Source organism: Anomaloglossus baeobatrachus, chromosome 5 (genome assembly GCF_048569485.1).
Source record: "Anomaloglossus baeobatrachus isolate aAnoBae1 chromosome 5, aAnoBae1.hap1, whole genome shotgun sequence".
In the NCBI taxonomy this organism is placed as follows: Eukaryota; Metazoa; Chordata; class Amphibia; order Anura; family Aromobatidae; genus Anomaloglossus; species Anomaloglossus baeobatrachus.
The window spans coordinates 272311244-272323471 of record NC_134357.1 but is presented as its reverse complement, the minus strand read 5'-3'; the positions used below and the strand labels follow the sequence as shown (position 1 = coordinate 272323471).

General features: G+C 45.4%; 2 protein-coding genes across 2 annotated transcripts in view; both read left to right on the top strand.

The window, feature by feature from the left end:
- Positions 1-12228, top strand: part of LOC142311245 (uncharacterized) — a 113274-nt gene that overhangs the window by 60223 nt on the left and 40823 nt on the right. Inside the window, exon 6 of the mRNA XM_075349468.1 lies at positions 8916-9027. Coding sequence (XP_075205583.1) covers positions 8916-9027 — 112 coding nt within the window. The remainder of the gene's footprint in view (positions 1-8915; positions 9028-12228) is intronic.
- LOC142310518 (uncharacterized) lies at positions 892-3167 on the top strand. Its single transcript, XM_075348047.1, has 7 exons — positions 892-926; positions 1008-1113; positions 1188-1265; positions 1345-1422; positions 1512-1725; positions 1806-1962; positions 2093-3167. The coding sequence occupies exons 2-7, from the start codon at positions 1072-1074 to the stop codon at positions 3165-3167; spliced, it is 1644 nt and encodes a 547-aa protein (XP_075204162.1). The 5' UTR covers positions 892-926; positions 1008-1071.

The window sequence follows — 12228 nt, the reverse complement described above, 5'->3', positions numbered from 1 at the left end:
GCTTTCATAGAAGCGCCATCTTCTGGCGCTGTATCCAACTCTTCCAGCTGCCCTGAAGCCGGGTGGCTCGCCGGGTAATAATGGGGTTAGGGCTAGCTGTATAGCTGGCCCTTAGGCTACTTTCACACATCAGTTTTTTTCCATCAGGTTCAATCCGGAAAAAAACGGGTAAAACGGATCCGGTACCGCATCCGGTTTTCCCCCATAGACTTGCATTGTTACCGGATTGTACCGGATGGCTTTGCGTTGCATCCGGTTTTTTCCGGATGCGGCAAAATAATTGAATGCGGCGGCCGGATAGAACGTATCATGTAACGTTTTTTGGCCCCTTAAAAAAACCGCATTCTGCCGGATCCGGCGCAATGCGGCATTGTATACAATGGGTGTCTATGCATGCCGGATCCGGCGCAATGCGGTTTAAACCGGATGCGGTGACCGCATCCGGTTTGGTAAACAGAGCATGCGCAAATTTTTTTTTTCATCATCACAAAACTTATAAAAGGATCCAGCACATTCTACACACCTCCTGCCGGATCCTGACTTCAACTTCTGCTGTCCTCCAGTCCAGTGCTCCAGGGAAGAGGTATGTCCACAGTACTGTCCACAGATCACTGCTGTGAGCTGCGTACATGTACTTAGACATTTTTTTTTCTTTTTTTGCAGGTGCAGTGTTGCCGTTGAATTTGTGGACAGCCAGTTGCTGTGTCCGTTTCCATTGAGTGCCAGTGCGGATTTGGAGGAGAGTGTTCCTGAGGTAATGTCCACAGTACTGTCCACAGATCACTGCTGTGAGCTGCGTACATGTACTTAGACATTTTTTTTTCTTTTTTTGCAGGTGCAGTGTTGCCGTTGAATTTGTGGACAGCCAGTTGCTGTGTCCGTTTCCATTGAGTGCCAGTGCGGATTTGGAGGAGAGTGTTCCTGAGGTAATGTCCACAGTACTGTCCACAGATCACTGCTGTGAGCTGCGTACATGTACTTAGACATTTTTTTTTCTTTTTTTGCAGGTGCAGTGTTGCCGTTAAAGTTTGGCCCATCAAGTTGTTGTGCGTGGCCTGTAATAAAAAAAATATGTCGTCTTCTGGTAGCCCGCCCTTCGGTTCAGAAACTGAGGTATTTTTTTTTTTTTTGGTGTTATTTTTTTTAAAAAAAAAAAAAATTTTTTTAAATAAACGACATTTACACAGGTGGCCGAAACATCACAGGAGATGCTGCCAGAAGAGGACGGAAGGGGTGGAGAAATACACGGAGCGGGCGGTCATAGTGTAAGTTTCATACAGGAATTGTTTACCACAGCACACCAAACACATAAGTAAATAATGTTTTTTTTTTTCTTCACTAAAGGCTTCAACTTCTAGGGCTCACGATAGAGCTCCCCCAAGACCGTCCCAGGGTCGTCGTCGAGGTGGCGGTGGTCATAGTGTAAGTTATTTTTTTTTTTTTTTTTTGTCATGTCAGTGTGAATTTTTGTCTATTTTTTTTTTTAATTTCTTTTTTCTTTCTTTGAACAGGCATCACAGCGTGCTCCCGATTCTGACGGTGAGGAGGCCGGATTTATCAACATCGACCTCCTCATCGATGAAGTTAGAGAAAGGGAGCCGCTGTGGAACATGGCTGACCGCCGCCACGCTGATTCGATCGTAACCCGTCGACTCTGGGACGAGGTATGCCACGCAGCGGTAGAAGGTTGGGGGGAGCTCAATTCTCGTGGCCAGAAGAAACAGCGTAAGTATTCACAGTTCAGTAGGTTATGCTGCATGATGTAATGTGTTGTATACTAACCACTTTCTGCTTTCCACTTTCAGGTGACAAACTTCAGAAGCGGTGGCGGTCTATCAGGGATCGCTTCAAAAAGGAGTTGAATCAAGAGATGCAGGCCCCGAGTGGATCCGGAGGACGCAGATCGAAGTACCGTTACTTTAGAGCGTTGTCGTTCCTCCGGACAACTATGGTGTGCAGAAGGTAAATATTCCCCACAATATGTACAAAGTATAATATTTTATGTCTGATTTTTTTTGCCTTTTTTTTTTTAGTCAGTGCCAATGTATAGCAATTAAATTAATTATTGTTTTGTTTTTCCTCTTTTTAACAGCACCGTCTGCAGCACTCAGGAGCCTGCATCGAACCCGACAGGAGCGATCCCTGAACAGTCCGCCACTGGGGAACACAGGCACAGACCCCACCCATCTGAACCTTCCCTTCCATCGACATCTGTCCCATCCACCTGCGCTGGAGCTTCCCGTGAGACTTCATTACCTGAAGCTGCTGGTGATGAGATAGCTTTTCCCCTACCCCACCCCTCTGACACTGCTGCCCTCAGTAGAACACCTTTGGGTTCTGGGCGTCAGCGTCATAGGGGTCAGGAAAAGAGCTATGCGCCCGAGTTCTTGCATCTAAATGCAGCCTTCCAGAACGCCATTCAATTATTAGCCGAACAAAATCGTTCATCTTTTAGCTTAATAAATGCCAATATGGAAAAAAATACGCACGAATTGTGCACGCGTCTGGACAGGCTGCATTTAGATGCAAGTAAATCACCCAATCATTGTTTTTTTCAAGCCGTACTAGAGCGCATGGAAAAGCTATCTCTTGACCATCAGATGCATGTAATGCAAGCCACACGGCAGGCTCTGGCGCAGGTTGACTCCCAACCACCTCCACCCACCCCTCCAAGACCACCTGCCCCCCCTCCAGCCATTGTCCCTACTCCCCCTACTGCCCAGTACCAGCCTGCTGCCCAGTACCAGCCTGCTGCCCAGTACCAGCCTGCAGCCCAGTACCAGCCTGCAGCCCAGTACCAGCCTGCAGCCCAGTACCAGCCTGCGGCCCAGTACCAGCTCCCAACCACATCTGCCCCTACACTTCCTACCCACTACCACATCTCGCCTTCCACACCCATCATGACCCCAACTCAAGCCACTAATTCACCAGCCACCTCTTCTGTCTCCCAATCACTCCACTCCACCCCTCAATCCTTACCAAATCCCATCCCATCTCCTGGTTTCCCTCTTGGTTTCTCAAGCACACCTTCACCTTCTGTTACTTCCCCACCACCACCACCACCAACACCACTTTCCACCCTCAATACTCCAACTGTGCGTGTGTTCCCACCTGTCAGCCCCTCCAGTACTATCTCCACCCCAAGCCCAAGATATACCAATTTATAATTTATGTTTGTAATAAAAATAAAAGTTTTTTGTTGAAAAGTATTTATTTGTTCTTGTTTTTTTTGGGGGGAATATTATTTTGCAAGTTAAGTAAATAAAAAGGTAATACAAAAACATAACATGTTGTAATTTGACGGTGTAAAAATTACAAATTTTTAAAGCGAGTGAAAGCTTAAAATTAACAAGGTTAACAAGATATTTTTTAATTTATTTTTAACTATTTTTATTTGTTATAAAACTAAACAAAAATCTTACACCATTTGATCTTGCCAATCTACTCTACCTTCTGGGGACACAAAATAGTCAGCATATTTGTCACGGATTGTTGAACAGGCAACACTACTCCTAAATCCAGGACTGGTGTAGTCAGTCAAAGAGGTGGATTCCAAACTCTGGTCATCCAAGGACAAAGGTTCCTTTGTTAAAACAAAATTGTGCAGTACCACACATGCTTTCACAATTTCATCCACAGTTTCAATGTTTAAATTAATGGCTGTTAACAACACTCGCCATTTGCTGGTTAGTATCCCAAAGGAGCATTCCACCATTCTTCTGGCTCTGGATAATCTGTAATTATATATTTTTTGTGTTTGCGTCAATCCACGGCTTGCATATGGCTTCAATAGATGTTGGGAGAGTTGAAAGGCTTCGTCGGCCACAAAAACAAAGGGCATTGGGGGCTCACATGTGCCAGGAAGAGGTCTTGCAGGAGGGAAATCAAAAGTATTCCCATAGATTCGCCGCCCCATTGGGGACATTTTAAAGACCTGAGAGTCATTGGATCTCCCATATGCGCCAATGTCCACTGAGATGAATTTGTAGTCCGCATCCGTTATTGCCATTAGGACAATTGAGAAATATTTTTTATAATTGTAGTATTCTGACCCCGAAGCAGCAGGTTTCACAATTCTTATATGTTTGCCGTCCACTGAGCCAAGGCAATTTGGAAACTGACAAATGTTATAGTATTGTTCAGCAATTGCAAGCCATCTGTCCCTGGTGGGCTGGGGGATGAAATCATCATGGAGGCAATCCCACAAGGCTTGGCAAGTGTCTCTAATGATTCCCGAGATGGTGGAAATTCCTAGTCGAAACTGGTAGTGGAGGGATGAAAGCGACTCTCCAGTTGCAAGGAATCTGTAAAGGAAAGACAATAATTATCAAAAAATAATAGCAAACACATTACAGTTAAAAGTCAATTTACAGGAGGATACAATTTAAAAAAAAAAAACTTACCTAAGCGTAACCAGCAAACGCTCCTCGGGTGTTATAGAGAACCGGCTGTAGGTGTCCGTTTTACGTATGTTGTCCGCAACAAGGCCAAGGAGGACGTCAAAATTAATCACTGACATCCGGACATAGCTTGTGAATTTTTCATGGTTTCCACGGAGCTCCAGGTATAGTGTTGAAAACACCCCACGTGTCAGTCTCTGTGCAGTCAGGGGATGGATCCAAAAGCGTCGATGTCGCTGACGCCTCAGTCGCTGTCGCTCCTTTTCTCTGACGATGATAGCCAAGCGATTTGCCTCAAATATAAAATCTGCAGCGATCTTTGTGTAATTTGCAAGAATAGCATCCATGGTTTCTGCTTGCCTCTGTCTTCATTCTGTCATATATGCTTCAAAATACTGTATATATACTATATGTTCCCAATAGCCAATCAGAATACGGAACTCGTTAATTGTTTGTTTAGTGTTTAAAAAACGGATCCGTAAAAAAACGGACATAACGGATGCAAAGCGGATGCAAACCGGACCTACCGGATCCGTTTTTTAACGGATCCGTCATAAACGGATCCGCTTAAAAACGGATCCGGTAGGTCCGGTTTGCTCCGGTTTGCACAACAAAACCGGAAACGTTGGATACGGCAAAAAAAAGGACTGTGCCTGAATACAGAAAACTGATGTGTGAAAGTAGCCTAAGCCCGAAATTCATGGTGTCACGCCAATATTAGACATGGCCACCATGAATTTCTAGTAAAGATAAAAAAAAACACAACACACAGAAAAATATTTTTATTAGAAATAATAAACAACACAATTAGTGACTCCATCTTTATTGAAACAAAGAACCCCCCTCCGCAGTAATCCTGGGTCAAGGGTCCCGCGCCGTCCAATCCGGATCCAATATCATCTGATCGGTTTGCTGGAAGGCAAAGCGATCAGATGATGTGTCAGGATCAAGTGCCTGAATCCCATCACACATCAGCTGATTGTATAAAAGCCGTTTATACAATCAGCAGATGCATCGGTGCAAAAAAAAATAAAAAAAATAATACTCACTTATGTGCTGATTACCGGCAGCTCCTGCAGCGATGGGGCGGGAGTCTGATCCCGTCCGATCGCTGCAGCATCTGCCGGTAATCAGGGATGAAGTCTCCTGACGCATCCGCTGATACTGGCCGGGCGCCCGCGTCACCGTGATACTTACGATCACCTGATGCGTCAGGTGACTGCATCAGGTGATCCATCGCCAGGTCCTGCATCCATCGGAGCTTTCCCGGCCGTCTGCACACAGCCGGAGCGGGGGTGGCGATACAGTGAGAGGAGATGGGAGCGGGCATGGCACCGGGAGGCTGCAGACAGGTGAGTATAACTTTTTTTTATTTTTTTTTCTACTGTTCACTTTTGTTTTCGCAGCCGCTTCCACCTCCCGCCCAGACATGGCGCCGCACGGCAGCATATATGCACAGGACGGGAGATGGAAGCGGCGGTGACGGTACCGGGAGGATTCACGCTTCTGTATATACTGACAGAAGGAATCCTCTTCCTGTACACGTCACTTTACTATCCACCACCTGCGTTTATAGCTGCGTTTTTGGTCTTAGAAACGCACCAAAACGCACCAAAACGCAGCTATTTGCGTTTCTCATTGCGTCTTTCAACATCCCATTGAACTCAATGGATGAAAAACGCGGTGAAAAATGCTGGAATAATTGACATGCTGCGCTTTTGTGGTCACCACAAAAACGCAGCTAAAAAAAACGCTGTGTGGGGACAGCAAAAATGAAAACTCATAAACTTTGCTGGGGAAGCAAAGTCATGCAGTTTTGAGGCCAAAAACGCACCCGAAAAACGCGCAAAAACGCAGAGAAAAACGCACTGTGTGCACATAGCCTTACTGGTAGCTGCTGACTTCATTCATAGTGTCACAGTAGCTATGGGGAACAGTGCCGTACAGGGATCTGCCTCGTGTCACAGATACATGCCGTCAAAAGAGGGAATAGGGTCACACACACCAGCAGAATTCAAAGTACAATAAGATTCCCCGTTTATTAAAGGAACTAATACATATTTATACAGTCGTCCTTTTTGGGCGTAGCAAAGAGATAAGATTCAAAATTTTAGCATCTTATTAGATGTATTAGCATTTTGCTACTGATTTGGTTTTATTTTAATCTTTTACATTATTAGAAAATAATTTCAAACTAATGTGTTTATATGTTACATCTCACACATTTTATTAACATAGTGTGGGCATGCTGCCATGGGGGTGTTTTTGTGTGTGTGTGTGTGTGTGTGTGTGTACTTCAATCCCTATCCATGAGAACTGGACTTGCATTCCTTCTCAGCAGGAACCCTCAAACCTATAGACAAAGTGTTCCTTTAGAGATGGCTTGAAGGTCCGTGCGTGTAGGAAATGTATCTTCTTTAGAAACTCAAAACATAAACCAAATGTGTTTAAAACACCAACAGAAACCCATTGTGTGTTAACAACTATACAGAAGACAAAATAAATGTCTGTGTTACAATTCCAAATTGGATGCCACCATCACATTCTCCCTCCTGTTGTACGAATTTCTAAAAATACATTTATACTATTGTTGTGCAACTTAGGTAACCCTAATTTACACCTGCCTAAGTCAGCTCGTACTTATCCAAGATGTGTGGAAAGGGCACTCAAACAAGGGGATGCAGCGATCCGTCCGCAGACTGAGCTAGTTGCTCACTGTAGCTAACACATGCACTCAGGTTGTATTTTCATTCAGAAGCACAAATTCTTCACCAAACCAAATGTCACAGCAACTATGGGGACCAGTGCCGTACAGGGATTTGCTTCGTGTCATAGAATAATGCTGTCGACGGAGGGAATAAGGTCATACACACCAGAAAAGTTCTAAGTGCGACACGATTCTCCATTTCTTAGAGGAAGTAATACATATTTATACAGTATCTTTTTTGGGACTAAGCGAAGACATAAGATACTTAATTTAAGCATCTTATTGTTAGCAATTAGCATCTTACTACTGATTGGTTGTATGTCAATCTTCTACATTTGGATATTAATTTCAAACTAAAGTGTTTATAGGAAAAAGCATTGTGACTCACATTGTTTGGCGTGTTTAGCTTTCCTCTGTGTCCTGTTTTGTAATAAAGTGTTTATAGGTTACATCTCACACTTTTGATTAACATAGTAGCATACTGCCATGGAAGTGGGGGTGGTTGTGTGCCTCAAACTTTATCTATGAGAACTGGACATTGCACTCTTTCTCAGCAGGAGGCTTCAAAGCTATAGACAAAGTGTTCCTTTAGAGATAGCTTGAAGGTCAGTGCTGTATGAAATGTATCTTCTTTAAAATGTTGAACATAAACAGATTGTGTTCAAAACACCAATAAAAACCCATTTTGTGTTTACAACTATACAGAAGACAAAATGAATGCCTGTGTTACAATTCCAAAATAAATGCGAATGTTACAATAGAAATGTCCCCGATTGGCTACAATCACCGATCAGAACACGGAAAACTGCACTTCGACAGCTCATTTTGTAGCCCTGCTGTCAATCAAAGTGACGGGGCACACTTGCAACTGCTGCTCACAGTGCCACGTCTGAAGCCACTCCGACCAAGCCTATAAAACTGAAAACCAGTGGCTTCCAGGAGGAATAAAGTTTATTTTCTCTTGGTAGCTGTGCTTTCAGTAAGGTGGCTAGACAGCATTGGCACACTATTAACCTGCAGATTAACCCTATATCTGCAGAATAACCCTATATCTGCAGGTTTATAGACTTTGTGGATACGGATCAGTTTTTTGATATTTCTAGTGAGTCTCTTTCTGACTGGGCACTCCGCCCTAAGACCTGGCTGTGTTCACAACCATTATAGCAGGAGCCTAGCTGCCCATACATGGAGGTTTGCAGTCCATATAGTGGCATTTTTTCCCAGATATGGATGTTTTTAACCTAAATAGTGGCATTTGAGTTAGCTTCCCGGAATACAGAGATATACCTTGCCGTTTGGTTTCCGGGCTTACATGCATTGGAATAAACTAAATATCTCTCTTTTTCAGTAATGCAGTGCCATATTTTTCCTAGTACATTTTTGGCTTTTTTCAGTGTGCAACTGTTTGCATTTATAGTTACTATGTTTTTTTTAGTTAGCACCTGTTCACATTTGTTGGATGTACGGGTCAGTTTTTTGATATTTCTAGTGACACCATTAATAGACCATTAATTGGCACCATGCAAGCCAATCAGGGATTGTTTCATAGCTGTTTAGACCGGCTAACCGTACACTAGTTCTCTGCAAGTAGAATAACATTGCTCTCGGCAGGACATGTCCTTCTTTTACTTTCGTTTTTAAAGAAATGTAAAAACAATTTGACCCAACATTTTACTCATCGGTTGATCAGTGACCTATTTTCACAGGCCGGTAATCGGGAAATGAGTGGGCCAGTGTTAATGCACTTTTATAATGTACTTTTTAGACTTCTCCAACTGTATTACTGAATTTTACATCTGTCAAATCAGGGTGAAGATCTGACCAATATTAAACCGGAGGTTAAAGTGGAAGAAGAAGAGACCTATGTGACGGGTGATCAACAATATAAGGAGGAGGACATTTCTATAGATATTGACGAAGGTCAGTAATTGGAGTTTTTTTGTTTTGTATTGTGTTTTTTTTTTTGTTTTTTTAAAGTGATACTCCAGCTTGGAGCCATTCTAAATATTCTTTTAGAGAATGTTATTTTTGTAATTCTGATATACTACGTACGGAAGCCACATATGGAAATGGTAACCCCATTCATAGAAGGCTGGTGTTGGTGCCTTCAGGGTAAATGAGCAACATCTAATTTTAATGCTACTTCACTCCTATATTCGAAATAGAAAATTGCTTGTTGGAAAATAAGTTCAACTCATCTATATATATATAATTGCCTTATTCTTTCTGTCTGTCACCAAAATGACGTCATTACAGTGACAACCGTCGTATTGGCTGCTGGGCTCGGCCCCCCCCCCCACGGATTGGCCGCTCGGCCAGGCCCCGCCTCCCACGCATTAGCTGCTTGGCCGCCAGGCCCCGCCCCTCACGCATTGGACGCTCGGCCTGGCCCCGCCCCCCGCATGCATTTACCGATCCTACACGGAGCTCCGACTCCCAGGTGAGTGCTGCACCCCTGGGAGCCCACACCGGCAACCCAGCCGAGACATACCCTCGCGTTGCTGGGGTTGCCGGCGTACGCTGGTAACCATGGTACACATCGGGTAACCATGGAAACCACTTTGCTTAATTACCCGATTGTGTACCATGGTTACCAGCGTATGCCGCCTCCCTGCCCATTCAGATCGTTGGTCTCCTGCTGTCAAACACGCCGATGCGTGCTGCACAGCAGGAGACAAACAAACAAAAAATGAACCAGCACTGTCGCTTTGAATAGTTACCTGATGTGTACCACGTTTACTAGCTTACCCCGGCTTCCACCACACGTGTCCCGGAGCCGGCGTACGCTGGTAACCATGATACACATCGGGTAACTATGGAAATCACTTTGCATAGTTGCCCGCTCGGCCACGCCCCCCCACACACTCTGCCTGCTTGGCCATGCCCCCCACACACTCTGCCCGCTCAGCCACGCCCCCCACACACTCTGCCCGCTCGGCCTCGCCCCACATACACTCTGCCCGCTCGGCCACGCCCCACACACACTCTGCCGGCTCGGACACGCCCCACACACACTCTGCCCGCTCGGACACGCCCCACACACACTGTTCCCGCTCAGCCACACCCCCCAGACACTCTGCCCGCTCGGCCACACCCACCACACACTCTGCCCGCTCGGCCACGGCCCCCACACACATTGGGCACCTATACACCTCCCCCCAGGACTACTCCACCTAATAGACACCCACTCTGCCCGCTCGGCCACGCCCCCCACACACATTGGGCACCTATACACCTCCCCCCAGGACTACTCCACCTATTATACTCCTCACCTCCAGGACTACTACTCCTATTATCCTACTCTCCCCCCAGGACTACTCCTCCTATTATCCTCCTCTGCCCCCAGGATTACTCCTCCTATTATCCTACTCTCTCCCCAGGACTACTCCTTTTATTATACTCCTCTCTCCCCAGGATTACTCCTCCTATTATCCTCCTTTCTCCCCAGGACTACTCCCCATATTATCCTGCTCTCCCCCCAGGACTACTCCTCCCATTATACTCCTCTCTCCCCAGGACTACTCCTCCTATTATACTCCTCTCCCCCCAGGACTACTCCTCCTATTATACTCCTCTCCCCTCAGGACTACTCCTCCAACACACACACTGCACAAAACATACCTCCCCCCAAAACACACACACCCACACAAACCGCGCAACACACTCAGCACCACACACACACAACGCTGCAGACACACAGCGCTCCACAAGCAACGCAACACACACAACGCAACACACAAACAACCCCACTCTCACACCCCCCCACACCCAGACAACACCCAGAACATGTACAGCGCCCTACACAAACACTTGATAACTACACACAACAACATCTATATATATATAACAAAAATCATACATTAACTACACAATAAATTCTAGAATACCCGTTGCGTTAGAATCGGGCCACCTTCTAGTCACTACATATGTTTAGTTCTCCACGTCTCTTACCTTTATTTCATATGCAACATCTTTACATGAGTGCAGGAGAAGACATATGAAAGACAGGTTTGTAGTGTGCAGGATTAACTGACATACATTGTGAACCAGGACTGGGCACTAGATGGAACCATATAACATGAACACTGCATTTGAAACGTTTGGAGAAGAATACACTGCAGACTTTTCTGCATTTATGTTACTGGAGGAAATTCTGCAGTATAAAACAATATCAACAAAATGAATGTTTTCTCCAGGTACTATCCACATATAGGGTAAAATATTGATTTGTGGTGTAGATTTAAGGCTATGTGCGCACTTACCGGATTTTGCCGCGGATTTTTTGCGGTTTTGCTGCATGTTTCGCTGCAGAAAATGTTCATAACATCTCTGCAGTGAATCACCAGCAAAACCTATGGGAAAAAAAATCCTGTGCGCACTAGGCGGAATTTGACAGCTGCATGTTTTGCTGCGGGATTCCCGCAGCAAAAACAATTGCATGTCACTTCTTTTCTGCACGTCGCTGCGGGATTTCACTCCATTGACTCCAATGTAATCGTGAAATCCCGCAGGGAATAACGCAGGCAGCAAATTCTGTGCGGTTCACTGCGTTTTGCTGCGTTATTCCCTGCGGTATTTCGCGGTTTACCTCCGGTAATGTACATCGCTTGCCTGCGGTTTTGCAGGGAAGTGATGTCATTACAGGAAGAGGAAGCGGAGCACAGAGTAAACACACACAGATCACACACACATCACAGACACACACACATCACATCACAGACACAGAACACAGACACATAGAACACACATAGAAAGCAAACGGAAATATAGAAAACAAAACACGTGGGCTCTGCTGTATATTTACCGTCCAGCCGAGGTAAGCACACAGCGGCGGCCCGGTATTCTCAGGCTGGGGAGGGAGAGGGGCAGGGTTAATGTCCCCCGCCTCACTCCCCCTCCCGCAGCCGAGAATATCAGCCGCAGCTGCCCCGGCACTGTCGCATGCATTATGCGGCAGTACCGGCATGTCCCCGGCTCTTCCCGTGTAGCAGTGGCAGTCAGGGTAATACAAGGGGTTAATGGTGGTGGATCACCGCCATTAACTCCAGGCTTGATCATGGCAGCGTCTATGAGACAGCTGACATGATCAGCCCGTAAGTAAAGTGAATAAAACACACAGAA